The 25671-nt window shown below is 47.2% G+C and overlaps 1 protein-coding gene across 5 annotated transcripts in view; it reads right to left on the bottom strand.

Annotated features, from left to right (window-relative positions):
- The window catches only part of mthfsd (methenyltetrahydrofolate synthetase domain containing), a 68214-nt gene that overhangs the window by 18574 nt on the left and 23969 nt on the right, over positions 1–25671 (bottom strand). For all 5 annotated transcript variants that reach the window (XM_085991798.1, XM_085991794.1, XM_085991796.1 and 2 more), the window contains 2 exons: positions 16539–16652; positions 1660–1750 (listed from right to left, as the gene is read on the bottom strand). In XM_085991798.1, the coding sequence (XP_085847924.1) occupies positions 1660–1750; positions 16539–16652 (205 nt within the window). The remainder of the gene's footprint in view (positions 1–1659; positions 1751–16538; positions 16653–25671) is intronic.

The raw sequence follows: 25671 nt of genomic DNA, 5'->3' as shown, positions 1-25671 counted from the left end.
CCTAGGCCCAACCATTTTCAGCTGCTTCATCAATGACCTTCCCTCCATCAGGTGGTCAGAAGTGGGGATGTTTGCTGATGACTGTAGTGTTCAGTTCCATTCGCAACTCCCCAGATAATGAAGCAATCTGTGCCCACGTGCAGCCAGACCTGGACAACATTCAGGCTTGGGCTGCTAAGTGGCAAGTAACATTCGCGCCACACAAGTGCCAGGCAATGACTATCTCCAACAAGCGAGAATCTAACCACCACCCCATGACATTCAATGGCATTACCATCGCCGAATCCCCCACCATCAACATCCTGGGGGGGGCGTCACCATTAACCAGAAACTTAACTGGACCAGCCACATAAATACTGTGGCCCCAAGAGCAGGTCAGAGGCTGGGTATTCTGCGGCGAGTGTCTCACCTCCTGATTCCCCAAAGCCTTTCCACTATCTACAAGGCACAAGTCAGGAGTGTGATGGAATACTCTCCACTTGCCTGGATGAGTGCAGCTCCAACACTCAAGAAGCTCGACACCATCCAGAACAAAGCAGCCCGCTTGATCAGCACCCCATCCACCACCTTAAACATTCACTCCCTCCACCACCAGCACACCGTAGCTGCAGTGTGTACATTCTATAAGATGCACTGCAGCAACTCACCAAGGCTTCTTTGACAGCACCTCTACCACCTAGAAGGACAAGGGCAGCAGGCGCATGGGAACACCACCACCTCCAAGTTACAAACCATTCTGACTTGGAAATATGTCGCCGTTCCTTCATCGTCGCTGGGTCAAAATCCTGGAACTCCCTAACAGCACTGTGGGAGTACCTTCACCACACGGACTGCAGCGGCTCACCACCACCTTCTCAAGGGCAATTAGGGATGCGCAATCAATGCTGGCCTTGCCAGCGACACCCACATCCAAGAAACAAATATAAAAAACCGTGCATACGCAGAAATTTAAAGGGACCGCACATTAAAAGAAACAGGCCACGCAGAACAGAGTGCAGCTTACAGGGAACATTGTATGTGAAGCCATCAGGCTTTGACTATCTGCTCCGTAAACTTGAGCTCAATCAAAACTCTGCTGCCTGTATCCTAACGTGCACCAAGTTCCGTTCACCCATCACCCCTGTAATCGCTGACTTACATTGGCTCCCGGTTTGACAACGCCTCAATTTTAAAATTCTCATCCTTGTTTTCAAATCCCTCTATGGTCCTTCCCTATCTCTGTAACCTCCTCCAGCCCTACAATCCTCCAAGATCTCTGCGCCCCTTCAATTCTGGTCTCTTGCGCATCCCTGATTTTCATCGCTCCACCATTGGTGGCCGTGCCTTCAACTGCCTGGGCCCTAAGCTCTGGAATTCCCTCCCTAAACCTCTCCGCCTCTCTACCTCTCTTTCCTCCTTCTAGACACTCCTTAAAACCTACCTCTTTGACCAAGCTTTTGGTCACCTGTCCTAATATCTCCTTATATGGTTCAGTGTTAAATTTTGTCCAATAACGCTCGTGAAACGTCTTGGGACGTTTTACTATGTTAAGGGCGCTATATAAATGCAAGTTGCTGCTGTTGATGGTGCTAAAAATCTTTAGCAGTGGCAGATTGGCACTTATTTTTAATATTACAATAGTAAGTACTTAATTTTTGGAGTTTACGCTTTAAACGTTACCTTTCTCTGATACAGCCACAGAACCCACCACAACCAGATCCACACGAACTTTTGCATCAAGTCCCACAGGTACACTGAAATCCTTCACTCCCTGGGGTGGAAAAAGAAAGTTTTACATCACACCGTAGAATAGAGGTGTGCTTGCTTGCCAAGCGTCCTAATTTGAATGGGAAAAGAAGTTTTAGGTGAAATATCCTGGTACGTCACAAATGTTATATAAATCAACATTGACTTCAAAAGTACTTAATTGGCAGTAAAGCACTTTGGAATGTCCTGAGGCCGTGAAAGGCGCTATATAAATGCAAGTCATTTTTTTTCCCCCCATTTAAAATTGAAAAAAATTATTTTACCATCTTACCTCAAGGATTTTGCTCCACAAAATTATTTTTCTTTTCATATCTATTTTCAAATGCTTAGGGAAATAAACTCTCAACCGAGCCCGTCCTACCTCTGTATAGGTGACAGAAACTATGGTGAGCACGTGCCACCTGGTAAATGGGGTCAGACGGCAGGTGGGCAAGAACCACTAGTCACAGGGGGTCAAATTCAACCTCTGCGTGGGCGTGAAACGGGTGGTAACAGATTGGCTGCCTGTCATACGTCCCGCTCGATTTTCTGTTCCTTTGATTTCAATAGAAAGGAAAATAAGGCAGGTTGTAATACGGTCACCGCCACCCCCTCTCCCCCCACCCCCACCCCGGCCGAGGTTGACTTGCACCTATATAAATACAAGTTGTTGTTGTTGGTCACCGCCTCCAAAAACTTTAGATTTCAAAATTTTTTAACTGTGCTGAGAATTGCCAAAGTCACCTCTTTTCATTTGTATTACCTGTACTGAGGTACATTTTCAAGCCAATTCTTTATTTAATAAGAAAAAGATCTGATGCTGTTATACACAAAGTCATACACGGAAAAGGCCAGCACATTCAAGTTCCACAAAATAGTTAGAGGACTAATCCGATACATCATTAGATTGGAGCGTGTACAGGGAGCTACTTAACACTTTCAATATGAGCAACAAATATATTTACTCACTTTTAATAAAATTAAATTACAGTGTTAATAATACACTTTATTATAGATCAAAATTAGCAGGCCAGTTAAAATTAATCAAATAAAATTTCCCAAAAATACACTATATATTACAATATATTTGATTAAACTCTTTGGCCTAGAAATTCAGTGGGCTTTGCGCCCAGTTACCGCCCAAAGAGGGCTTCTGCGCCAGTCTGGAAACTTCGGGCTAAATTCAGTGACGCGCTAATTGCGGCGGTAGCCGGTAGCGCTGCGCCGCCACCGATGACGTCATCGGTGTGCGCAGTGCCCCGGTTCCGCCCCGACCCCCATCTTCAGTGGCGGCCGCTAATAAAATTCAGAGACCGGGACCGTACTGCAGCCTTAGTGGGGCGCTTTAAGGTGGAGGTGCGGCCGGCCGCTTTTTCGGCGGCCGTCTGCCCGCACCTCCTCCCCCCCCCCCGTGGCATTGCCGGCTGGTTTCCGTTCTCCGTTGTGCCGGGCTCTTTTGCCGGCACTCGCGGTCGGGGCTCCGGCTGTTGCAGGCACCTCCCCCTTAAGAGAGGGAGGAAGGCCTGCAGTACCGCAGCCTGCCGCTCCGCTGCGGGTGGCGCTGCGGCAACTAGCGCGCCGATATTCAGTTTCAGCGCCCCAAGCGGGGGCGGCCACACCCTTGAACAGCGGCCGTCCTCGACTTGGGGCGCTGAAACTGAATATCCGATGGGCGCGAGTGGCTCCGCGCCCAGCGGTAAATTCTGGGCGCAAGCGAGCTGGCGGGGCTATACCTAATTTCTAGCCCTTTTTTAAAAAAAATTCTCAATGCATCTCAATCTCGCTCCTTTTTAAAATTGTCAATTAATCCCAAATTAACCAGCTTCTCTGGAAATCAGTTTTTCTAATTTCCTGATTAAAGCTTGCGTATTTTATACTTAGATTTTGCACTGTCCAAATTAAATAACCAACTTCCTGCAACCTTATCTACATCTTTTCACATTCTACCGAGCTACATCGTCAGCTATAATAAAAGTGTTTATATTAGTACGCAGAACTTCATCCAGTTTCTGAGGAACAACATCTGTTCACGGCTCTCCTGGTTTTACATTTGGACTGGGAATCTGGTCGCATCAGGCATGCTGGGCTCTGCATCACTGAAACCCTCTCTCTATCCAAGGAGCAGAATCGTTGACCCATATTTTTGGCTTCTTTACCTTATGGAATGAAGTCCATGAACATCTCCTTTGGTCAGCTACACTTGTGCTTGGGGTACCAGAACAGGTGTGCTTAAGGGAATACCTGTGGCTCCAAGCCTTGTTCTCCTCTTTCATAGAAACATAGAAAAATAGGAGCAGGAGTAGGCCATTTGGCCCTTCGAGCCTGCTCCGCCATTCTATATGGTCATGGCTGATCCTCTATCTCAATACCTGAGGCGCTATCAATTCTAATAAAAGGCTAGGCAGAGTTCAGAACAACAGGCTTTTATTAACTACTGAATTGCACTTCAGACAGATCAGGACTATGCCTCTAGTGGACGACCGAATGCCAGGAGCTGCCATGCGGCCGCTCTTATACTCGGTAGCCCAGGGGCGGAGTCAGCTGAGGCATAGTCAGGCACAACAGTGAAACAAGAGTGAACGACAACAACAACAACAGTGAACACAGTGAACTACAGTGGTTTACCACATTCACCCCTCGTTTAAAATTAAGTCCGGCGGGGTGAAGTGCATCAAAAGTTCGAGTAGGCGAGTCTGTCGGGCGGCCTCGTTTGCCGTCGAGATCTTCGTGGCGATGGTTGCGATGGTACAGCTTCCCACGACGCGTCTTGAGCGGGGTCCAGCACCGGCGTATCGTCCCCTTTGGTGTTGGGTGGGCGAGTGGGCTCCGGCTGGTCCTGGGGGCGCGGCATGCCGTCTACTGGGGTGGAATGGACAGGGGTGAGAATTGGGTCTACTGAATTTTGGGCCGTGTCGGAGGGGGTCGTGGTGGGGGGCAATGGTGGCGGGTCAGTGGACCCCGAGGGTGCCAGATCTCTAATGGAGACTGTGTCCTCCCGCCCGTCCGGGTATGCCACGTAGGCGTACTGGGGGTTGGCATGGAGGAGGTGAACCTTCTCTACCAGGGGAGCCGTTTTGTGGGACCTTACATGCTTCCTCAGCAGGACGGGCCCTGGGGACGTCAGCCAGTGTGGTAGTGAGTTACCGGATGTGGACCTCCGGGGAAAAACAAACATTCGCTCATGGGGGGTTGCATTGGTGGCTGTACACAGCAGTGACCGGATGGAGTGGAGCGCATCGGGTAGGACATCCTGCCAACGGGAGGTCGGAAGGCCCCTAGATTTTAAGGCTAGGAGGGCCGCCTTCCAGACCGTCGCGTTCTCTCTTTCAACCTGTCCGTTCCCCCGGGGGTTGTAGCTGGTGGTCCGGCTTGAGGCAATACCTCTCATGAGCAGGTACTGACGGAGTTCATCGCTCATGAAGGACGAGCCCCGGTCGCTATGAATATAGCTGGGAAAACCGAACAGAGCAAAGAGGTTGTGCAGGCATTTAATGACCGTAGCAGTGGTCGTGTCCGGGCAGGGGATGGCAAAAGGGAAACGGGAGTACTCATCAACTATGTTGAGGAAGTACACATTGCGGTCAGAGGAGGGGTGGGGCCCTTTAAAGTCGATACTCAGGCGCTCAAAAGGGCGGGTGGCCTTGATCAGGTTTGCTCTGTCAGGCCTATAGAAGCGCGGCTTGCACTCTGCACAGACTGGGCAGCTCCTGGTCATGGTCCTGACCTCCTCGATGGAGTAAGGCAGGTTGCGGCCCTTAATGAAATGGAAGAACCTGGTGACCCCCGGGTGGCAGAGGTCGTTGTGGAGGCCCCGTAGTCTATCGATCTGCGCGGTGGCGCATGTGCCTCGCGATAGAGCGTCTGAGGGTTCGTTGAGTTTCCCTGGCCGGTACAAGATGTCGTAATTGTAGGTGGAAAGTTCGATTCTCCACCTCAAAATCTTATCATTTTTGATTTTACCCCTCTGCTTGTTGTTGAACATGAAAGCAACTGAACGCTGGTCAGTAAGCAGGGTAAATCGTTTTCCAGCCAGGTAGTGCCGCCAGTGGCGCACCGCCTCCACAATGGCCTGGGCCTCTTTTTCCACAGAGGAGTGTCTGAGTTCGGAGCCCTGGAGGGTTCGTGAAAAGAAGGCCACGGGTCTTCCCGCCTGGTTAAGGGTAGCGGCCAGGGCGAAGTCGGATGCATCGCTCTCCACCTGGAAGGGGATGGACTCGTCTACCGAGTGCATGGTGGCCTTGGCAATGTCATCTTTTATACGGTGAAAGGCTAAGTGGGCCTCCGCCGTCAGGGGGAAGGAAGTGGACTTGATAAGTGGACGGGCTTTGTCCGCATAATGAGGGACCCACTGGGCGTAATAGGAAAAGAAGCCCAGGCACCTTTTGAGGGCCTTGAGACAGTGGGGCAGGGGAAGTTCCATCAACGGGCGCATCCGGTCAGGGTCAGGACTGATGACTCCGTGTTTCACCACGCAACCAAGGATAGCGAGGCGGGCTGTGCGGAATATGCACTTTTCCTTGTTGTACGTGAGGTTTAGGAGTTGGGCCGTGCGGAGGAACTTATCAAGATTGGCGTCATGGTCCTGCAGGTCATGGCCGCAGATGGTCACGTTGTCTAGGTAGGGAAACGTGGCCTGTAACGCATTCTCGTCGACCATCCGGTCCATCTCCCTCTGGAAGACGGAGACACCGTTGGTGACGCCAAAAGGAACCCTGAGGAAGTGAAAAAGGCGGCCGTTTGCCTCGAAAGCTGTGTACTGGCGGTCCTCAGGGCGGATAGGGATTTGGTGGTATGCTGCCTTGAGGTCAATGGTCGAGAAAACGCGGTATTGCGCTATCTTATTAACCATGTCGGCTATGCGGGGGAGGGGGTATGCGTCCAACTGGGTGTACTTGTTGATAGTCTGGCTGTAGTCGATGAATAGGCGCTGCTTGTTGCCAGTCTTAACGACTACCACCTGGGCTCGCCAGGGGCTGGTACTATCCTCAATAATCCCCTCTTTCAGGAGCCGCGTCACCTCAGATCTTATGAAGGATCTGTCCCCGGTGCTGTATCGCCTGCTCTTTGTGGCGATAGGCTTGCAGTCGCGGGTGAGGTTGGCGAACGGGGGGGGGGGGGGTGTGATTTTGAGGGTGGAGAGACTACAGGTGGGGCGTGGCGGGCAATTTAAAAACTGCTGGTTGCAGACAGTGAGTGGGGGAAAAGGTCCACCGTATGTCAAGGTGACACTCTTAAAGTGACAATGAAAGTCCAACCCCAGTAGAACGGCAGCGCAGAGATGTGGCAGGACGAAGAGCTTTACATTTTTATATACGGAGCCCTTCACCGAGAGGGTCACTACGCAGTAGCCGCCGACGTCTGCTGAGTGGGATTTCGAGGCCATGGAGATCCGATGGCGCGTTGGCCGGACCGAGAGAGAATAGCGCCGTACTGTATCAGGGTGTATGAAGCTCTCCGTGCTCCCGGAATCAAAAAGGCAAGTTGTGGCGCGGCCATTTACCTGGATGTCCATCGTGGACCTGGCTAGCTGATGGGGTCTGGATTGATCCAGCGTGATGGAGGCCGCTGTGGAGTCGGTAGCGTCGCTGTAGAACCCCGGTGAGGCGGCGGTGGGTGAGTCGGGGGCCCGTTGGCAGAATGGCAGACAAGATGGCGGCGTCGGAGAGGAAGGACAAAATGGCGGCGCCCATGACGATCCCGATCCCCACGAGGCTGGAGGGAGGCAAGATGGCCGCTCCCACGAATCGCACGCGGCGCTGCTGGAGGTAGGGGTCTTCTGGCTTCTGCAGACGCCAGCGTAGTGTCCCTTCTCACCGCAGGCAGAGCAGACCGCGTTTTTCGCCGGGCAGCGCGCCCTGGGGTGTTTGGTTTGGCCACAGAAATAACATTTCTGGCTCGGGCGGGACATCGCTGCAGCAGTTGGGGCCAGGGCCCGTGGCGGCGCCGCGTCCCAAGGTGGCGGCGGCTGCGGCATCCATGAGGCGGCCGCGCGGTCCGGGGAGTAGGCCTCCATGTTCCGGTGGGCTACGTCCAATGAGAGGGTGAGTGAAATCGCCTTCTTCAGGTCGAGCTCGCTACTTTCCAGCAGTCGCTGCCGTGTGTGAGTGGACCTGAGGCCCGCCACGAGGGCGTCCCGGATGAGCTCCTCCGTATGTTCCGTGGCTGTTACTTGCTTGCATTTGCAGGCTCGGCTGAGTTCCTTCAGCGCCCGTATGTATGCTTCTGTGGGTTCCCCGGGCTGTTGTTTGCGAGACCCCAGGAGATGTCTTGCGTAAACATAGTTGACCGGGCGTGCGTATTGCTCCTTCAAGATGTCGATAGCCCCCTGGTAGCTCGTAGCGTCCCGGATAAGGGCAAAAGCTCGGCGGTTTACTTTAGAGTTCAGCACCCTGAGCTTGTCGGCATCGGCGGCAACGGTCTCACCGGATGCAGTCAGAAAGGACTCAAAACAGTGCAGCCAGTGCGAGAACTTAGCAGTCGAGTCCGGTTCTTGCGGGTCGAGTTCCAGGCACTTGATCTTAAGAATCTGCAGCATCGTTTTTTTTTTTTTTTTCAGTAGTTAATAAAATTGATGCGCTATCAATTCTAATAAAAGGCTAGGCAGAGTTCAGAACAACAGGCTTTTATTAACTACTGAATTGCACTTCAGACAGATCAGGACTATGCCTCTAGTGGACGACCGAATGCCAGGAGCTGCCATGCGGCCGCTCTTATACTCGGTAGCCCAGGGGCGGAGTCAGCTGAGGCATAGTCAGGCACAACAGTGAAACAAGAGTGAACGACAACAACAACAACAACAGTGAACACAGTGAACTACAGTGGTTTACCACAATACCATCTTCCAGCTCTCTCGCCATACCCCTTGATGCCTTTTGTATCTTGAAATCTATCTCCTTCTTAAATATATTCAGTGACTTGGCCTTCACAGCCTTCTGTGGTAGAGAATTCCACAGGTTCACCACCCACTGAGTGAAGACATTTCTCCTTATCTCAGTCCTAAATGTCTTACCCCGTATCCTGAGACTGTGACCCCTCGTTCTAAACACCCCAGCCAGGGGAAACCTCGTTCTGTATTAACCAGCTGTCATCAGTCTATATTGTCTCTCCAATGGACCTGACAGGGTAGCTTTCTTGAGACAGGAAAAATAATATCCTGGACACTGATGGCGGCACAGAGTTCAGTTCCTTAGCTGATGGAGTAGAGTGCACTTGCTGCCAACTTACACGGTCAACTTAAAATTACCCTTGGAAGAAAAGCCAGTAGCTAATCAGAGAAAATCATTCATGAATACTGGTTCAAACTTGCTGAAGGTTTTTTACGTTATTATAAGATAAGGCAGTGCATGCAGTCACCACAGGGTGGATGTAAAAATAAATACTGAAACAGAGTCTGATTAAATATTGATACTGAAACTTATGTTAGTTATATAAAGCGCTTGTTCGACCGTATTTAGAGCACTGCGTTCAGTTCTGGGCATCACACCTCAGGCAGGATATACAAGGAACTCTCTTTTTACTGGCACCTAAATAACCGGAAATCTCTCAACCAGCAAAATTCAGGAGTAGGTTCAGGTAAGTTTTACTTCATATTAGTGGCCATGTAACCGGGGTTCCTGGATCTGTGGCCGTGTAACCGGGGTTCTTGCACCTGTTGTCATGCAACAGGGACGCCTGGATCTGTGGCCGTGTAACCGGGGTTCCTGCACCTGTTGCCATGCAACAGGGACGCCTGGATCTGTGCCCGTGTATGGAGCTCTCGTACCTTAGTACGTATACCTTTCTGTAATCCGGACTTTTTGATCAACCGGCACCACGCCGGTCCCGTATAAGAAAGAGTTTCCTGTACTGGCCTTGGAGGGGGTGCAGCACAGATTTACCAAAATGATACCAGGGCTAAAAGGGTTAAATTATGAGGACAGGTTGCATGGGCTTCTATTCCTTTGAGTATAGAAGGTTAAGGGGCGATCTAACTGAGGTGTTTAAGATGATTAAAGGAGTTGATAGGGTAGATGGAGAGAAACTAGTTCCTCGGGTGGGGGAGTCCAGAACAAGGGGGCATAACTTTAAAATTAGAGCTAGGCCGTTCAGGGGTGTTGTCAGGAAGCACTTCTTCACACAAAGGGTACTGGAAATCTGAAACTCTCTCTCCCAAGAAGCTGTTGAGGCTGGGAGTCAATTGAAAATTTCAAAACTGAGGTGGATAGTTTTTATTCGGCAAGGGTATTAAGGGTTACGGAACCAAGGCGGGTAGATGGAGTTAATATACAGATCAGCCATGATCTAATTGAATGGCGGAACAGGCTCGAGGGGCTGAATGGCCTACTCCTGTTCCTAGGTTCTCATGAGTCCTATTGGAGTGAACAAGGGTTCCGTTACACGCCTGGCTGTAATATTGGAAAGCAACTTGCTGTAATAATGGATCACTTACCAAGACTTAGTTGTCAGAGTGACAGTAACCACAAACAAAAGAAATTTTTGTGATTCACCCATGGCCCGTTTTCCCCCCAGAAACTCCTCTGTTGATAAAAGTTTTACAACGTGTTCTGTTCCATTTACAGTGAATTGAATTTTGTTGACTTCTTGCAGTGTTTCGAAGGAGGAATATTTCATTGATTTGGTGCAACAGGGACAGAGCAATGTTCCTGTTAAGCTGCACGGCCGGGCGGCAATCTGATTGTATGATTTGGACAAGTTGGGTGATTATACTGCATTTGCCATGCATCTGCCCAATGTGGATAAATGCAAGGTTATCCACTTCGGTGGCAAAAACAGGAAGACAGATTATTATCTGAACGGCAACAGATTGGGAAAAGGGGAAGTGCAACGAGACCTGGGTGTCCTTGTGCACCAGTCGCTGAAGGTAAGCATACAGACGCAGCAGGCAGTTAAGAAGGCAAATGGTATGTTGGCATTCATAGCGAGAGGGTTCAAGTACAGGAGCAAGGATGTCTTGCTGCAGTTGTACAGGGCCTTGGTGAGACCACACCTTGAGTATTGTGTGCAGTTTTGGTTGCCTTATCTGAGGAAGGATGTTCTTGCCATGGAGGGAGTGCAGCAAAGATTCACCAGGCTGATACCTGGGATGGCAGGAATGACGTATGAAGAGAGGTTGAGTCGATTAGGCTTATATTCGCTGGAGTTTAGAAGAATGAGAGGGGATCTCATTGAAACTTATAAAATTCTAGCAGGACTAGACAGACTAGATGCAGGAAGGGTGTTCCCGATGGCAGGGAAGTCCAGAACCAGGGGTCACAGTCTAAGGATAAGGGGTAAGCCATTTAGGACAGAGATGAGGAGGAATTTCTTCACCCAGAGAGTGGTGAACCTGTGGAATTTTCTACCACAGAAGGTAGTTGAGGCCAATTCATTAAATATATTCAAGAAGAAGTTAGATATATTTCTCAAGGCTAAAGGGATCAAGGGATATGGGGAGAAAGCAGGGACAGGGTACTGAATTTGGATGATCAGCCATGATCTCATTAAATGGCAGAGCGGGCTTGAGGGGCCGAATGGCCTACTCCTGCTCCTATCTTCTATGTTTCTAGGTCCCCCCGCGCAGGCCACTTGCCGGCTTCAATGGGGAAAAACGCGCGTGCACGGGAATTTAAAGGGGCCGCGCAGCCCCAAAAAAAATTAAAGGGAACATTGGTACAGAGCGGGGGCATTTTCTCAGAACTTTCATATCTCTTTGAAAACAACTACTGCGGAGTTATTCATACACACAATATCAGAGCCAAAGCGGGAACTTTTTCTGCCTTCCTTTCCTTCTGCTGAAAGTTAATGGAGGTATGATTAGGAATGTCTATAAAACATTTTCAACCTCTGAAAAGCCCCTAAGGTGGGATGAATCTATCGCTTTTTTTTAGGCCATACAGGACAGGAAGCTCCTGGGTTCGAATCCTGGTCTGGGTTTACCTCAACTGGAGTCAGAGTAGAGTTACGACAATTGGCCTCAGCAGTCTTGGGCTGGCATGGGGAAATCAGCCAGGATTATGACTCCCGACGGCTATTCATCAACTGCTCCTGGGAGAGCGCATGCGTGTGTTTGCACATGTGTATGTGGGGACAGCGGGTCAGGACATAGGATTACATAGGGCTAAAAATTAATTATATCTCAGGAGCTTGACAATTAACGCCAGGCGCTAATGCTTTAGACTGCACGCAAAATTCATTCTCACTGCTCAAAGAAATGATTGGAGCGCTAAATCAAGTCTTAAAGGCCGAACTCAGTGGTGTTACACTCAAAGGGTGGACCAATATCGGGTGCAGTCTAATCGCAACTCATCATTGCCACAGGCTTTTCCCAGTACTTAAAGGGGAGGTTCATTGATACTGCAGCACCTCATTCTCAGCATTGCTGGCTGTGCAGCTGCCTCAGCAAGGAGAAGCACAACAAGGAGAAGCTGCCGGAGGACTGAAGCAGGTGTGCTGATGTCAGATCCACCTCACTCGGGTGGTCAGGGTGAGTGAATGCTTCAAAAAATGCTACATACCACCATCTGTACCACAAGCTGCACACACTGCCCAAAGCACTGCACCCCCAGCACTCACCCACCAACAATCGCTACCTACCAATACTCACACCCACATCTCTCGCCTTGCACACAATGACAGCTATTCAACTATGACAGGCACAAGGGTCATTAGTTCTTAGAATGAATGCGATTTGTGTGATATGTTTATGCATAAATTTATTAATGGAGTTTGCAATATTTTGTGGTCTCTCTCATTTCAGGAGGACGCTGTGATATGGCATGACACAGGGATGATGGGCATGTAGTGAGCAAAAGGGATCTGAGGTTTAAGTCAACCTGGTGTGAGGCTGGAGGTCTGTTTGGAGGAGGTGGCAGAGTTCTGTGAGCACCACCTTGGTGATGCGGAGTCATCCAATACAATGCTCCTCAGTTAATTGAAGGTAGGAGAAGTGCTGTCGGAAAACCCTCAGAGGGTAAGGCCTCCTGGTGAGAGCCGAGATGTCCCTCCTCATCCCTCTGTGCACATGTTCTCATATTTCTCGCTGCCTATGCTCCCTCCACCGTAGGTCCTGGAGGGCGAGGTGGCGCCAGTACAACCCCCATTAATGTTGCCAAGTGTAGCAGTTTGAATCTTTGAACAATAAATGTAGCTACTTTGCACTTGCCAGAAGACTGCCGATACAAAAGAAGCTTGAAATTACTCATACAAACTGCTCCACTAGGTGAAAGTGACAAGAAACCACTGAAACTAACCTGCCCTGACAGCTGCGAGTGATTAATGCTGATGCCTTTAAATAATGTCGCTGGAGCCAGCTTCCTGCAGCTGCACGCCAGCTCTCCCTGTCTGGTCGAGGCGCTAAGGTAAGTAGCGCCAATGAAGTTTCCAGATCGGGCGCCCAGTGAGCGTTGTACGCTCACTATGTTGCTAACTGCCTGCCATTGAAGTCTCCGGCAGTACCTCGTACCGGCGGCGCAACAGGGAGGCCAGGTTTGCTGTACGGTGCTAGATTCACCTTGCTCCGGCACTACTGTATCTGCAGGCACTAACAAGAGGCACTAAGCTACCGAATTTTTCCCCCATAGAATTTACAGCATAGAAACAGGCCATCGCTGGTGTTTATGCTGCACACAAGCCTCCTCCCACCCTACTTCATTTAACCCCATCAACATATCCTTCTATTCCTTTCTTCTTCATGTACGTATCTAGCTTCCCCTTAAATGTATCTAAGCTATTCGCCTGGACTACTCCATGTGGTAGCGAGTTCCATATTCTAACCACTCTCTGGGTAAGGAAGTTTCTCTTGAATCCTCTACTGGATTTATTAGTGACTATCTTATATTTATGGCCATTAGTTTTGGACTCCCCCACATCTTCCCTATGTATACCCGAACAAACCTCTTCATAATTTTAAAGACCTACATAGAATATATAGCACAGAAACAGGCCATTCGGCCCAACCAGTCCATGCCGGTATTTATGTTCCACTCGACCCTCCTCCCACCTTTCCTCATCTAACTATCAGCATAACCCTCTATTCCCTTCTCCCTCATATGCTTTTATAGCCTTCCCTTAAATGCATCTATACTATTCGCTTCAACCACTCCCTGTGGTAGCGAGTTCCACATTCTCACCACTCTCTGGGTAAAGAAGTTTCTTCTGAATTCCCTATTGGATTTCTTGGTGACTATCTTATATTGATGGCCTCTAGTTTTGCTCTTCCCCACAAGTGGAAACATTCTCTCTGTATCTACTCTGTCAAAATCTTTCATGAGTTTAAAGACCTCTATCAGGTCACCCGTCAGACTTCTCTTTTCTAGAGAAAAGAACCCCAGCCTGTTCAGTCTTTCCTGATATGAATACCCTCTCCGTTCTGGTATCATCCTTGTAAATCTTTTTTTTTCCACCTTCTCCAGTGCCACCATATGCTTTTTGTAATATGGAGACCAGAACTGTGTACAGTACTCTAAGTGTGGTCTAACCAAGGTTCTATACAAGTTTAACAACAGGCAGAATCAGGCTTGGTGTAGTTGCTGACATTTACTGTCGAGACTCAATTGTGAATTGTGGCTAAGGAGGGAGAGGAATTGAAGAGCACCTAGTGCCCGTGCAACTGTACCCTAGTGAAGAGAAGAATGCAGCAAAGTGTGGAGCAAAAGAGGGGGGGGGGGGGGGGGGTGGGGAGAGAAGCTGAGTGCAGGTGCTCATACATCAATTATCCTATCCAGGGAAAGATGCTTTTCTACTGCCTCCCATGTTTGTCAGAGGTGCCGGCACTGGGATGAGAGATTATACCGAGGCCCCGTCTGCCCTCTCTGGTGGATGTAACTATTCCATGGCACTATTTGAAAACGAGCAGAGGAGTTGTCCCCAGTGTCCTGGCCGACTTTTATTCCTCAACGAACATCGCTAAAACAAACAGATCATCTGGTCATTATCACATTGCTGTTTGTGGGAGCTTGCTGTGCGCAAATTGGCTGCCGCGTTTCCTATATTACAACAGTGACTACACTTCAAAAATGTAAAGCGCTTTGGGATGTCCTGAGGTCGTGAAAGGTGATATATAAATGCAAGTCTTTCTTTCCTGCTGTAAGTCAATGGGAGCTTGTACGGGAACATCCATAACAACGGCTCCAAGATAACCCAAACTGAGCTTTCCATTGTTAATTTTCTTCCTTTGTGGTGATGGGGGGGATGGAGAATAGAAAGGGCAGTGAGCAATATTCTAGTATATATAGAAATTCACAGCAGAATGTATGGAACAGCTCTGATTCAACAGCTGCCTGAGAGCCATTCTAAATACTCGGTGCACTTGTTACCATGTAAATGTGTAACCAAGTAAAAATGCATTGAAGGTTGAACGACTGAAGCTTAAACAAGTGAAGACTATTTCAGTAACCCTCCCGATATTTGCAAATGCTTTGTGTAAACTTGTAAACAGCCAGAGTTAACCCTGTTTCCAAATTTCTCAAATTAACGGCCCTATCAATCAGAGAAACAAAAGAGAACTTAAATATTAACTTCATGTCAGCCAGCTTTGAACAAAAAGATCAGTTTCTGTTAGCACACGGTGCCAGCACAAGGAGTTAACCTTTCATAATGGCACCCTTGTGATACAGGCACTGGTATCATTATACCAAGACGTGTGACCACGTTACTGAATCTAATCGTTTGCTGCGGATTCTCCGCACGTTTTTTCCATGTCTACTTCTCGGTTAATTCATCAACAGTTCACATCCTGTCACAGTGGCAATTTTAAGTGGCTGGTGACCCTGTTAATGGAAGCCCTATCATTACCCCTTAACTTCTTCCTTTGTTAAAGACAATCGCGTTTGTGTCCTCTCATTTATTCTCCACCAGATCTTGAATCAACATAACCACTGCTCCAGTTTTGTGCCCTGTTCCAGATCACTTGAGCTGCCAATCTTTAACTAGCTGTTAATATTTGCAGGTCCGAATTGATTGCCCATTTCCAAGTAGTAGCAATCGGCGTACCAGAAAACAACACCAGGTGGTGCTCTACTACCAGCAGAAGCCCTCGGCTGTTGACAACAAGCAAAAAAATATTCCCCCCTAGTCAAAAGGCAACTACTGCACGGTTTACTGACCATGAAAAGTTTTTTTGCATTGGGTCATCATAACAAAGCAAATAGTTATCGAACGAAGACATCTAACAAAAATAAAAAAGTTTGAAAACTGAAAGGACCGCCCAGAGTTTTCAGGAAGGCTACGCTTTTAAACAGTCTGGCTGTGTTTACCCAAAGTTCACGACGTTGATTTCATCGTTAGGTATTTTGAAAAAAAAATGGATAAAGCTGTGACTTTAGTCAGGTTAGAATCCTGTGGACGTGCTCTAGGTATAGTGTGTTTTCTTGGCAAAGGAAACATGTCAGTTTTGGAATTTTCCAACATGTACGTTCGTTCGTATGACGGTTAAACTATGGACTAAACTGAGTAACTAGTGTGGACTTCAAACAGCATCGGAGCAACTAGTTTTCAGAGCCTGTCAACAGATTCCTCGATCTTGAAACTAAATAGGCCACTTTCTGCCATCACGTCTCATAATTAGGGAAAATGAGTTGTTGGTCAAAAACTGGCTTTTCATTGTCCCCGAAACCTTTTCTGCCAAATGACAACGCTCAAGCAGCGAGACACGCCCGCATGCCAGCCCCACCAACCTGCCCACACAGATGTGTGTAGGGGTGGTTGGTGGTAAATGTAGAAATTTGTGGGATTTGCCTTGAAACACTGTGGCACACCAAGTCACTTGCCCTGTTCATAGCCCAGCAAAGAGGTGCTTAAAACGCGAGAAGGAGTTTGATGGTTACCGATGTACCCACCTGAGCGGTAGAACACACTCGCAGTATTTCCCTTGAGGCTCCGGGAGGTGGGACAATTTTGTTGAACAGTCCTGTTCTTAGCCGAGGAGTTGGAACCAACAATGTTTTTCTGACCTGAAGTATAAAGAGTGCACCAGTTATATCTTGACACGTGCATCTTGTTACACTGCTGTATCTTACCACACTGCCCGCAGAGATTACAGTGCCTCATCACACTTCTCCCACTTTAATGCTGTAAAGTTGAAAAGTGGCAATGGCAGCGTCTGTGGGATGTTCAACCGTTCTGCTAACTCCATTTTGCAAAGGATCTTTCTTTGCAACTTTGAAGGCTCCTCTCTACACAGATACACCTAGAACACTTCCACACATCATTATAATGGCCCGTATTTTCCGATCGCAGGCCTGCCATGGGCGGAGGCCTGTGATCTGGAAAAATCTACGCCCTTACCTGAGGGCTCCCAGGACGCACACGCTTCCGATCCTGGGCCTCTCCAAACTCCAAGTGTGCAGGGCCCATGTATCCCAGGGGCGCAGGTAGTTCGCAGCATCCCTGGGATCACGTGGGCCATGGGGAGCCAATCAAAGAAGGGAATCTCCCTTCATACACTTGACAGGAAGACCTGCCAAATATATGAATGGAGATCACCCCGAAAACATAGTCAAACTTTAAATACATTTTTTTTTTAAATCACATTTTTAAAATGACTTGAAAGTACAATAAATTAAGTACGTTAAACAAAAATTTAATTTTTTGAAAAAAATAATTCAAGTTTTTTACAGGGCTAAAAATAAACTTACCTTTTTTTAAAGTATTATTTTTAAATGATAAATCAGTGAAAAAAAAATTTCTTATTTACTTTTTTCAACTCTTATCCTGGTAAAAGCAGGCCTTACGTCTGCTTTTACCAGGCACAAGAATTGTCAGGGTTTTCTGCGGGCGGAGGGTCTTCAAAAAGCAGAACTATCCGCCCGCAGAGGCCCTGTTCCAGGGCAGTCGGAGGATCTGTCAAGACCATTCTTGACAGATCAGAAATGCTGGTTTTCAGTGCATGCCTGAAACCAGCATTGCCGATGTCCCTAAGGGTGGGTACACAGCGCGTACTCACCCATAGGGACATTGGAATATCTGGGCCAATAGCTCTTTTTATTGATTGCGAGCACTCCTTATATTTTTTTATGCGTTTTCCATTCTCTATCCTCCTGAAGGCACGCACTTGCGCTGGTTTATAATTCCGAGGCCCCCAGCAAACTTCTTGTATCTCACCAAAAATGGCAATTTTTCATGTGCAGAGCCATGCCTGCCCTTGTCCTCACCCAAGATCCAGGGATTTACTTGCCAGCATGGGCCACTGGACAGTGACAAGAGGGAATAGCAGCATCCTCACCTGCGGCTGCCTTCCTTGTCTTTGTGATGTGACTTCAGGTAAAGTTACCTACCATTGTATTAAAAAGGAAGATGGCTACCGATCAGTTTAAGAAACAAAGGCAGCAACGAGACATAATCAAGCAGCGTAGAAACATGAATGCAGATTAAACTCACAGAATAATGTGAGCCCCCCCACCCCCCCAAAGAGAGAGAAAACAAGATAAACTGGGCAGCTGGATTGGGAGAGGACTTTGAGCAGCTTCTCAGTCCACTATCTCATCTCGGGTGAGGGAAACATAAGAAATAGGAGCAGGAGTAGGTCATTCGGCCCCTCGAGCCTGCTCCGCCATTCAATAAGATCACAGCTGATCTTCTACCTCTTCTCCACTTTCCTGCACTCTCCCCATATCCCTTGATTCCCTTAATATCCAAAAATCTATCGATCTCTGTCTTGAATATACTCAACGACTGAGCCTCCACAGCCCTCTGGGGTAGAGAATTCCAAAGATTCACCACCCTCTGAGTGAAGAAATTCCTCCTCATCTCGAACTTAAATGGCCGACCCCTTATCCTGAGATTATGCCCCCTAGTTCTAGACACTCCAGCCAGGGAAAACAACCTCTCAGCATCTACCCTGTCAATTCCCTTCAGATCTTGTATGTCTCAATGAAATCACCTCTAAACTCCAGACAGTATAGGCCCATTCTACACAATCTCTCATCATAGGACAGCCCTCTCATCCCAGGAATCAATCTAGTGAACCTTTGTTGCACCGCCTCCAAGGCAAGTATATCCTTCCTTAGATAAGGAGACCAAAACTGTGCAGTGCTCCAGGTGTGGTCTCACCAAGGCCCTGTACAATTGTAGCAAGACTTCCTTACTCTTATACTCCAACCCCCTTGCAATAAATGCCAACATGCCATTTGCCTTCCTTATTGCTTGCTGTACCTGCATGCTAGCTTTCTGTTTCTTGCACGAGGACACCCAAATCTCTCTGAACACCAACATTTGAAAGTTTCTCACCATTTAAAAAATGTTGTTTTTCTATTCTTCCTACCAAAGTGAATAACCTCACATTTCCCTACATTATACTCCATCTGCCACCTTACTGCCCACTCACTTAGTCTGTCTATATCCCTTTGCATATCTTTGTGTTCTCCTCACAGCTTACTGTCCCACCTAGCTTTGTATCGTCAGCAAACTTGGATACATTACTCTCGGTCCCTTCAGCTAGGTCATTAATATAGCTTTGTAAATGGCTGAGATCACAACACTGATCCTTGCAGCACCCCACTCGTTACAGCCTGCCAACCTGAAAAAGATCCGTTTATCCCTACTCTCTGTTTTCTGTCCGTTAACCAATCCTCTATCCATGCTACTATATTAACCCCAACCTCATGAGCCCTAATCTTGTGTAATAACCTTTTATGTGGCACCTTATCAAATGCCTTCTGGAACTCCAAATATATTACATCCACTGGTTCCCCTTTATCTGCCCTGCTAGTTACATCCTCAAAAAACTCCAATAAATTTGTCAAACACGATTTCCCATTCATAAAACCTGCCTAATCATGCTATGATTTTCTAAGTGCCCTGATACCACTTCCTTAACGATGGATTCCAGCATTTTCCCGATGACTGATGTCAGGCTAACTGGCCTGTAGTTCTCGGTTTTCGCTCTCCCTCCTTTCTTGAATAGTGGTGTTATATTTGTGACCTTCCAATCCACTGGGACCGTTCTAGAATCTAGAGAATTTTAGAAGATCAAAATCAATGCCTCCACTATCTCTTCAGCCACCTCTTTTAGAACCCTAGGATGTAGGCCGTCAGGTCCAGGAGATTTGTCAGCTTTTAGTCCCATTAGTTTCTCTAGTACTTTTTCTCTACTTATATTAATTACGTTAAGTTCCTCACCCTCATTCGACCCTTGGTTCCCCACCATTTTTGGTATGCTTTTTGTGTCTTCTACTGTGAAGACAGATACAAAATATTTGTTTAACGTTTCTGCCATTTCCTTATTCCCATAATAATTTCTCCTGTCTCAGCCTCTAAGGGACCAATGTTTACTTTTGCTACTCTCTTCCTTTTTACTTACTTGTAGAAGCTCTTACAATCTGCTTTTATATAGTTTTCTCTCATTCTATTTTTTCCGTTATCATCAATTTTTTGGTCATCCTTTGCTGGTTTCTGAAAATATCTCAATCCTCAGGCTTACTACTATTCTTCGCAAAATTATAAGTTTCTTCTTTCAATCTAATGCTATCCTTAACTTCTTTAGTTAGCCACGGTTGGATCACCTTTCCCGTGGAGTTTTTGTTTCTCAATGGAATGTATTTTTGTTGAGAATTATGAAATATTTCTTTAAATGCTAGTCACTGCTTATCTACCGCCATACCTTTTAATCTATTTTTCCAATCTACCTTAGCCAACTCGCCCCTCATACCTATGTAATTGGCTTTGTTTAAGTTTAAGACTCTAGTTTCGGACTTAGGCAAGTCACTCTCCAACTTAATGTGAAATTCTATCATATTATGATCACTCTGCCCCAGAGGTTCTTTTACTATGAGATTACTAATTAACCCTGTCTCATTACACAATACAAGATTTAAAATAGCCTGTTCCCTGGTTGGTTCCATGACATATTGTTCTAGGAAACTGTCCCAAATGCATTCCATGAACTCGTCCTCCAGACTACCTTTGCCAATTTGATTTGTTTAGGCTATATGAAGATTAAAGTCCCCCATGATTATCACATTATCTTTGTTACAAGCTCCTACTATTTCTTGATTAATATTCTGTCCAACGGTATAGCTATTGTTAGGGGGCCTATATACTACTCCCACCAGTGTTTTCTGCCACTTGTTATTCCTTATCTCCACCCATACTGATTCTACTTCCTGATCTTCCGAGCCGAGATCCTTTCTCTCTACTGTCCTTATGTCATCCTTTATTATCAGGGCTACTCCCCCTCCTTTTCTATTCTGCCTGTCTTTTCGAAGTACCCTGGAACATTTAATTCCCAACCCAGGTAACCTTGCAACCACATCTCTGTAATGGCTATTAGATCAAACCCATTTATCTCTATTTGTGCCACTAGTTCATCTATCTTGTTACAAATGCTTCGTGCATTCAGGTAAAGAGCCTTTAATTTAAGTATTTTACCATTATTCCCTGCTTTGACTTTATTCTCTGCTGCACTGCTACCATTAAACTCTCTGTCCCTTCCCATCACACTCTGCTTATTTTTACCCAAATTGCTACACTGCTCTATTGTCTTGTCCTTTCTCTTCAGATTTCTAAATTTCCCCTCACCTGACCCCTCCCCCCCCTTTTTTAGTTTAAAGCCCTATCTACAGCCCTAGTTATTCGATTCGCCAGGATGCTGGTCCCAGCCCGGTTTAAGTGACGCCTGTCCCAACAGAACAGCTCCCTCTTTCCCCGGTACTGTTGCCAGTGCCCCATGAATTGAAACCCCTTCCTCCCACACCACTCTTTGAGCCACGCATTTAACTCATTGATCTACTTGACCCTATGCCAATTTGCACGTGGCTCAGGTAGTAATCCAGAGATTATTACCCTTGAGGTTCTGCTTAATAATTTAGACCCTAGCTCCTCAAACTCCCTCAGCAGAACCTCATTCTTAGTTCTACCTATGTCGTTGATTCCTATATGGACAACTGGATCCTCCTCCTCCCACTCCAAGTTCTTCTCCAGCCGCGAGAAGTTATCCTTAACCCTGGCACCGGGCAGGCAACACAGCCTTCGGGACTTTCTTTCGCAGCTGCAGGGAACAGAATCTATCCCCCTGACTATACTGTCCCCTACTATACCACATTCCTTCCTTCTCCCCCTACTTGGATGCTGTGGTCAGTTTGCCCATCCTCCCTGCAGTCCTTTTCCTCATCCATACAGGTAGCAAGTACTTCATACCTGTTGGACAAGGTCAAGAGCTGAGGCTCCTCCATCACTACACACTGGGTCCCTATACCTTCCTGACTCACAGTCACACCCTCCTGTCCCTGACCACTGATGAACTCTGAAGTACTATTTAACCGAAAGGGTGTGACTGCCTCCTGGACCAAAGTGTCCAGGTAACTCTCCTCATCCCTGATGCATCACAATGTCTGCAGCTCGTACTCCAGCTCAACAATTCTGAGCTGAAGTTTCTCGAGTTGCAGACACTTACTGCAGATGTGGTTGCTCAGGATCGCGATGCTCTCCACAGACTCCCACATGCTGCAGTTACCACACACCACCTGCCCTGCCATCTCTAATCTTGTTTTATTAATTAATTAGTTAAAGCTTTTATTCAATCGATATTTTAGTTATATTGTTTGATTATTTTATCTAGTTTAAGTTATTAATTTAATAAGTACTAGCAAGTTACAGTTTCTCAGCTCTTAATTTAACCCCCTTCCCTAACTTAGAGAGCAAAAAAAAGCTGCAATACTCACCAACTTCCTACCTGTTCTCCTGTGATGTCACTCTTTGATTTTTTTTTGTGTTGTTTTTGAATTGGAGTCTCGCCGCTGCTTTAATTCAGGTCCGCTCTCGGGTCGCTCTTTATCCTCTCGCTGCTGCCGCTGCTTTAATTCAGGTCCGCTCTCGGGCCGCTCTTTATCCTCTCGCCGCTGCCACTGCTTTAATTCAGGTCCGCTCTCGGGCCGCTCTTTATCCTCTCGCCGCTGCCGCTGCTTTAATTCAGGTCCGCTCTCGGGCCGCTCTTTATCCTCTCGTCACTGCCGCTGCTTTAATTCAGGTCCGCTCTCAGGCCGCTCTTTATCCTCTCGTCACTGCCGCTGCTTTAATTCAGGTCCATTCTCGGGCCGCTCTTTATCCTCTCGTCACTGCCGCTGCTTTAATTCAGGTCCGCTCTCGGGCCGCTCTTTATCCTCTCGCCGCTGCCACTGCTTTAATTCAGCTCCGCTCTCGGGCCTCTCTTTATCCTCTCGCCGCTGCTTTAATTCAGGTCCGCTCTCAGGCCGCTCTTTATCCTCTCGTCACTGCCACTGCTTTAATTCAGGTCCGCTCTCGGGCCGCTCTTTATCCTCTCGTCACTGCCGCTGCTTTAATTCAGGTCCGCTCGCGGGCCGCTCTTTATCCTCTCGCCGCTGCCGCTGCTTTAATTCAGGTCCGCTCTCGGGCCGCTCTTTATCCTCTCGCCGCTGCCACTGCTTTAATTCAGGTCCGCTCTCGGGCCGCTCTATCCTCTCGCCGCTGCTTTAATTCAGGTCCGCTCTCGGGCCGCTCTTTATCCTCTCACCACTGCCGTGCTCATCTCAGTCCTAAATGGCTGACCCCTTATTCTGAGACTGTGACCCCTGGTTCTAGACTCCCCAGCCAGGGGAAACATCCTCCCTGCATCTACCCTGTCAAGCCCTGTAAGAATTTTGTATGTTTCAATGCGATCACCACTCATTCTTCTAAACTCGAGAGAAAATAGGCCTAGTCTACTCAATCTCGCCTCATTAGGACAATTCCCCCTCATCCCAGGAATCAGTCTGGTGAACCTTCGTTGCACTTCCTCTATGGCAAGTATATCCTTCCTTAGGTAAGGAGACCAAAGCTGTACACAATACTCCAGGTGTGGTCTCACCAGGGCCCTATATAATTGCAGTAAGACATCTTTACTCCTATACTCAATTCCTCTTGTAATAAAGGCCAACATACCATTTTCTTTCCTAATTGCTTGCTGTACCTGCATGTTAACTTTCAGTGATTCGTGTACAAGGACACCCAGGTCCCTCTGAACACCAACATTTTCCAATCTCTCACCATTTAAAAAATACTCTGCTTTTCTATTTTTCCTACCAAAGTGGATAACTTCGCATTTCTCCACATTATACAGTATTCCATTTGCCATGTTCTTGCCCACTCACTTGCCCGTTAACCAATCCTCAATCCATGCTAATATTAATTAATTATCAATCCCACAAGCCCTAATCTTGTGTAATGGCCTCTTGTGTCGCATCTTATCAAATGTCTTTTGAAAATCCAAATATACTACATCCACTGGTTCCCCCTTATGTACCCTGCTAGTTACACCCTCAAAAATCTCTAATAGATTTCCTGTGGAGTTTTTGTGCCTTAAAGGGATGTATATTTATTTAGTAAATTATGTATTAATTCTTTAAACGCAAGCCTGTCTATATCCCCTTGAAGCCTCCTTGCATCCTCCTCACTCCCACTCAGCTTTGCATCATCAGCAAACTTGGATATATTACATTTAGTCCCCTCATCCAAATCATTGATATAGATTGTGAATAGCTGAGGCCCAAGCACTGATCCTTACGGTACCCCACTAGTAACAGCCTGCCAACCTGGAAATGACCCGTTTATTCCTACTCTCTGTTTTCTGTCCGTTAACCAATCCTCAGTCCATGCTAGTATATTACCCCCAATGCCATGAGCCCTAATTTTGTTTAATAACCTCTTGTGTGGCACCTTATCAAAAGTAAGGCTCCCGTGTCTACCACCTTATCCGGCAGGAAACTGGGCTGCTGCACGTGAGGCTCTGCATTGGAGCATACCAATGGCAAAGGTACCCTTCGAGTGTGTGCGCTTGTGTGTATGTGCAGGGCATATTGATGCGTAAGCGAGAGTGTGTGCACACACATGTGTGCAGGAGGATGGGTGTAGGGATGTGCAGGTGAGTGCTAGTGTGTGCAGGGGAGTATGTTGGCGTGCAGGGGAGTGCGTGCGGGGGAGCGTGCTGGGGCGCGTGCTGGGGCGTGCGCCGGGGGAGCGTGTTGGCGTGTGCGGGGGAGCGTGTTGGTGTGTGCAGGGAGAAGGGAAAGGCTCAAAAGTAGTACAAATCTAAATAAGGCAAGAATATATATACATAATATTTTTAAAAAGGGATTTAAAAAGATTGAAAAGGTTAAGATAGTATGACCCTTCCTGCAACTTGTGCTTCGAGAAGCAATGGGAAAGCTCACTGGCAAACCATTAACACAATCCACTGACATTTTACAAGTCAATGAGCATTCAGTTCAAATCATGCATGCGATTACTTTAGAGGCAGGGAAGCTTCAGGAAGGTTCCAACAGCAGAGTTCAAAGTCTGGTGATGACTGGTGACGTCACAATATGATTGTTTAGAATAATCCTTTAATGCCCTCAAAAGCTGCAGGTAAAGTTAAACCAACAACACTGTGTTAACATGAGGCATGAACATTGTTTTCCATCACACTTCCCAACTGAAATAAATGTTTGTAACTACTTTTATGCCTCATTGATGGAATCTTGCGTATACTTTAAAATACATTTTACACAGATTTTAGATGTTTAATTTTACCAGAGGAATTCAGATTACTGTACTTCTAACAAATGCTCTATGGTATTTGGGATTTAATCAATCAGCCACTTTAACTTTGGGGTTGTGGTGCAGGGAAGTTACAGGAAAAAGGGAGGCAAGAAATAAAATAAAGATTGGGATTCAGAATATGTTGCAGTACAATTCTTTAAAACTAAGTGAAACAAGGAGCGGAGAAGGCTGAGGAGATTTGATAGAGGTGTTTAAAATCATGAAGGGTTTAGATAGAGTAAATAAAGAGAAACTGTTTCCAATGGCTGAAGGGTCGATAACCAGAGGGCACAGATTTAAGGTGATTGGCAAAAGAACCAGAAGCGACATGAGGAAAAACTTTTTTATGCAACGAGTGGTTAGGATTGGGAATGCACTGCCTGATAGGGTGGTGGATACAGATTCAACAGTGGCCTTCAAAAGAGAATTGGGTAAATACTTGAAGGAGAAAAAATTGCAGGG

The sequence above is a fragment of the Somniosus microcephalus genome, chromosome 6 (genome assembly GCF_052327205.1).
Source record: "Somniosus microcephalus isolate GS21.2 chromosome 6, FLI_Smic_1.0, whole genome shotgun sequence".
In the NCBI taxonomy this organism is placed as follows: domain Eukaryota; kingdom Metazoa; phylum Chordata; class Chondrichthyes; order Squaliformes; family Somniosidae; genus Somniosus; species Somniosus microcephalus.
This window is presented reverse-complemented; position numbering and strand designations above follow the sequence as displayed.